Source organism: Acyrthosiphon pisum, chromosome A2 (genome assembly GCF_005508785.2).
Source record: "Acyrthosiphon pisum isolate AL4f chromosome A2, pea_aphid_22Mar2018_4r6ur, whole genome shotgun sequence".
In the NCBI taxonomy this organism is placed as follows: domain Eukaryota; kingdom Metazoa; phylum Arthropoda; class Insecta; order Hemiptera; family Aphididae; genus Acyrthosiphon; species Acyrthosiphon pisum.
The window spans coordinates 88,216,381-88,221,413 of NC_042495.1; the positions used below are offsets into that span (position 1 = coordinate 88,216,381).

The 5,033-nt window shown below is 28.9% G+C and overlaps 1 protein-coding gene across 1 annotated transcript; it reads left to right on the top strand.

Moving 5' to 3' along the window:
* Nucleotides 1-1,412: 1,412 nt before the first annotated feature.
* On the top strand, nt 1,413-4,465 carry LOC103310566 (pyrimidodiazepine synthase-like). Its single transcript, XM_008189246.3, has 4 exons — nt 1,413-3,182; nt 3,245-3,341; nt 3,426-3,648; nt 4,171-4,465. Exons 1-4 carry the CDS (start codon nt 3,116-3,118, stop codon nt 4,324-4,326), a joined length of 543 nt encoding a protein of 180 aa, XP_008187468.1. The 5' UTR covers nt 1,413-3,115; the 3' UTR covers nt 4,327-4,465.
* The last annotated feature ends 568 nt before the right edge of the window (nt 4,466-5,033 follow it).

The window sequence follows — 5,033 nt, forward strand, 5'->3', positions numbered from 1 at the left end:
CCTAGGTTGTCGATATTATTTTTCTTCAATATTATTATGTACTTTTGTGCGGGCGATCAACAATAAATATTATGTACATTTATTAGTCCTTAAAGTCAGTGGCGCCGAAGTCGATGGTGACGTCGGGCCGTGGCCCGACCTCTTTTTTAAAAAATGTGGCCGGCTGGCCCATATTTTATTTACTTCACAACTTTAATATGAGCATGAGTATATTTAAACCGTGATTATGAATAAATGTATATTAGGGTACCTCTATATTAAATAATTAAGATATTGAGGCCGGGAAGTTTTAAAATTGCCCGACCACATTTTAAAAACTTCGGCGCCACTGTATAGGTAGGTAGGTAAATATAGATAGCTACGTAGTGGTTATTTTGTAACTTTACATTATAAATTATATGATAAATTTATGTTTTTTTTGACGCAATAGGTATGCATTTAATTTCATGTTTTAAATTGTATTCTTACTTATTAGTTATTATTATTACTTATTATGTTTTTATACTATTATAATACTTAAGCCGGTCCCATTTGGCACTTTACTATTATAAATTATTATTTATTATCTACTAATTATATTCATATATATAAATAATATATATTTATCTGATCATTAGGCTGTATTTTATTTTAATTAATTAATTTTCACAAAATTGAAAATACTTAGAATAGGTATATTATTTTAAGTCTGTGGTAATGTGGTATTTAGTAAAAACTAACTATGCTGCATATTACTTTTTAATATGCCTATATGATTATATATGCCTATTTTCAAATTGCCTTTTTTCCTTAGATTCAATATGCTTGAAATATTACGAGAGATCGAAACAAACTGAGCGGTCGAGCGTTGTACTCTTTTCTTTTTATGCGTTTCGGCAGTTTCATCTTCAGTGATTGGTCATAGAACAATATGCTCAGGGTTTATTAATACAATTAATATATGAATCTAATGGTTTACTAAAATTTAATGGACGAATCATGGGCTACCAAATCATATTTAAGCGACAATTAGATCATATTATTATTGATTCATTGAATGTTTAGTGATTGATTGTTCATGCAACCCGGCATATTATGTACCTACCTAGTTTTATCTCTATTGTCTATTTACCTAAATAAGTACCTAATTATTAAACTAATTACTAATAGTAGATTTCATGAGTAACTTGTCATTGAGTGGATGACACTACCTAACGAAAGTGTTAAATTTGAATTCAATGATAAATCAATGTACACAAAATATGATTCTAATATAAAATTGTCAGTAATTCATAATTTTAAGAATGTAAATAATAGCATTGATTAAATATACAGTTGTATATTTAAATATGATAATAGTATAAGTAATATATATTTATTATTTACATAAGTACCAAGCCCCTAGACCTAGGTACCTATTGGCTATTGTATATTTGTATATGAAAACTAAAAATATAGGTAAATATCCTGGCGCGCATGGTAGGTACTATATTAATAGGTACTTATACTACCTAATTATTAAACTATAATAACGTCTAGGGAATGTATGGTCAAAACGTACTCGAGAAATACTCGAGAAAAAAGCTATTCTATGCGGGTTTTTTGGTCAAAATCAGCCAAATATTTATTATGTTTCTTAAGATATGCAGAGCATCAGGATTAAATGCTTTAACTTAATTTTTTCGAGTTGCTCAGTTGCTAATATTAAAGTGTAGCCGTGAAGGTCTATTATAATAGACTAATCAATTTATAAATTTATATAGTTGCTGAACACTCTGTTAGTTCATATTCGGATGAGTCGGAAGATGTGTTTAACTAATTTATATTATTTTAAATAAATAAATATATTAAGGGGCCCGATGCCGGTTTTTCAAATTTTCCGCAATTCTAAAAATGTTGAAATTATACTTTATATTTTAGTTGCCACCTTTTTTAATATTTATACATCAATCTACTGCCCGATAACTATTTATGTGGGGTAGATACTGCGTATTATATCTAACAAAAATTACTTCTCAGCTCACGGCTCACAGGAATTGGCTCAGGTATTGTAGAATTGTCAGAAAAAAAGGCTTTCTATAGGTCACACTGAACTCTGATTTTTATTTTATTTCAAATAATGGTAATGGACAATGGTACAATATATATAATTATCAATTTGTAGAAAAAGCGTTAAATTGTATTTTTTTTTTTGAAGACAACATTATAATCTTTGAGATTAAAATATTGAAAAATGGATTTCAATGCGACATGAAGAATATTAATCTCTATTAGTTACAAAAAAATGTATCAAATTTGGTAGATTCTACAGAACAGGTCACAGGATCACCTATACATTATTTGGAATGTTTGTAAAAAATCTTAATAACCAATTACTTCTAAAGATCTGTCTGATATTTATAGGTATAGCATAATATATCTAACCAATTAGTATAAGTATAATTAAGACGCTAAATAATTGCATACACTATCCCACTCATTCATTGCGGTTTTCTTTATGTTATTGACATAATATTACATTTTGTTCACACGAAAACAATATTTAATATTGTGATTCACTCTGTCCTCTTGTCTTATAAATAAGTATTCATTTTTATTTTTTACAATAATTTATTTATTACCTATTTCTATAATTAAATAAATTTGCAATAATCAATCTGTCGAATAATGACTTCTAAGTTCTAAGGTTATAATAATTTATATTTTATAATGTTATCTTCATGGACTTCGTCTCGATAATCTATCCTCTCCCGGCGGCAGCATGTACACCCGCCCGTGACAAATAAAATTATCTTATTTGTCATGCACCCGCCACCCACGACTGGCTGACCTTACAAAAATAGATTAATTATAACATAGAGCATGCTGCTATATCATTATATAGATTAGAATATTAGATAGAGCCATAGAATAATAGTTCAAACTTCAAAATATAGCTCCGAGTGTATCTTATAAACAATCACTGTCAACGATGTATGTATAGACAATGATAGATTCTTTACACATCTAAACTAAAAATAACAGCAATTCGTCATACCGCCATAACGGTCTGGCCCCGACTTTCGCGTCTTTTGTCCTCGGGGTTTCAATTTTCGCACTCGTCTTTTAAACTGCAGAAGAAAAAATTTGGCCTACTATGTATCCACACCGTAATCCGGTCTTGGGAACCGTTTATCTTGACGAACCCGACTACTCGTCCGAAGGTAAGTGTTATGTTACTGTAAATTTTGATTGATGAATATTAAACGTTTTACGCCTTTTTCAGATTCCGATGAACCGATGCCCAGGTTGTACGTCTCATTGATTCGTTTCTGTCCGTACACGGAAAGGATTCGTATAATATTAAGCATAAAGGGAAATCCGTGAGTACCATAATCTATCATTTGATTCATTCTCCTCTGATCTCTTATACCTAAACCTAATTACCTAAGCACTTTTTGTTTCAGAGCCCGTATGCTAAAATGTATTGATTCAATAGATAATCCCGGTGACTTCTTAAAAAGGAATCATGTTTGTAAAATTCCCTATATAAAGTATGATGACAAAGTTATCTATGATAGCTTGGAGCAAGCAGATTTCCTTGACGAACAGTACCCTGAACTACCATTGTGGAATTGCAGTCCATCCCAGAAAATTGTGGACAAGCTTCTCATAGAGTCTTTTGCTAAAGTAAGCACTTAATATGGTTTAAACAGCATAATATGAATTATGAAACAATCGAGGAAACAATGCAATACAATATATATTATATTATGATAAAATAACATGGTATGATGGCAATTTAATGATATGCATACTCATCACCCCGCCGACCATCAGTATCCAGTTAGCCGCTTTTCATTGGTTGTGTCATGATTAATATAAATATATAGGTGGTGTATTGTGAGGTGAACTGGATATAATGATGTGCTCAAGACCCAACAATATTTCGGTTCATTGCCATCATACCATGTTATTTTATGGTATTAAACCATTGATTATGCTATTAGACCTATTAATGGTATTATGTCTATTATAATAGAATTAGGTTACACAGTTTTAAGAAATTAATTATTATTGTTTGATTAACTTTTCTTGAAATGCAGTAAGTAATGGTTTTATTGTGTACACTTTGTATTTGTTTTATTAAATACACCACTGAGGTAGGTTAAATAAATTATATTTATTGTTTATTTCTTAAATTAATTGTAGGTAGAAACAGCGGTACATAAGTTATTTATGACAACAAGAGAAGTAAAAAAAGAAAATTTTGAAGAACTTGTTGCATGTTTAACACCATTTGAAGTTGAACTAGTTAAACGAGGAACAAATTTTTTTGGAGGCAAGTTAATAAATTCAAATCATTAAGCATACTTTTTAGTTTTGAAAATTGATGAAGACAATTTGAGAGCATATAATTAATTGTTGGTACCTACCTGTTCAGTATGATTTTTAAGAGTAATAATATTAGTTCAATATGGACTTGCGATTAACAGAACTATATACCTAAACTAAATACCTGAAAGGTATTTTTAAGTCTAATTTTTTGAACATAAATATAACTAATATTAGTACATTACATCACATGATACTTTAGTAGGTTTCTCATACTATATACTGTAATATAACAGTTAAACTACCTATTAATAAATTATATAGATTTTTTTTAAATTTTAAATTTTGTATGCACAATTAGATATAATTAACTTCATATATCTATAAGGTATATTGGAAGCTGTTGATAATTTGAATCTGTACTCAAGGCTATCCTTATGACTTTTTATATTCTGAGATTTTTTGGTTACAGAATAACCTTGTTTTAAATTTTCAATCCTTATCTATAAAAGTCGAACATTTTACAAAATCCTTTTTTCAATTTTCAATATGATAAATGTTGTTAAAAATCCAACTTTAAATGTTTATAAAAAAAATTGTCTGTGTATTTTTAATTAATGTCAACTGCTATTGTAACAATATATCATTAACCTTGTATTACATTTTCATGATTTTTGACAAATACAACTTTATTGACATTTATAGAAAAAAAAAATTTGAAAATGTCCATAAACACCTCA

What these genes read in the sequence shown, in the direction of transcription:
- LOC103310566 (XM_008189246.3), top strand. Translation starts at nt 3,116, where the DNA reads ATGTATCCACACCGTAATCCGGTCTTGGGAACCGTTTATCTTGACGAA. An exon ending in ACCCGACTACTCGTCCGAAG is followed by an intron (nt 3,183 to 3,244) that starts GTAAGTGTTATG and finishes CGCCTTTTTCAG; the next exon opens with ATTCCGATGAACCGATGCCC. An exon ending in TTAAGCATAAAGGGAAATCC is followed by an intron (nt 3,342 to 3,425) that starts GTGAGTACCATA and finishes TTTTTGTTTCAG; the next exon opens with AGCCCGTATGCTAAAATGTA.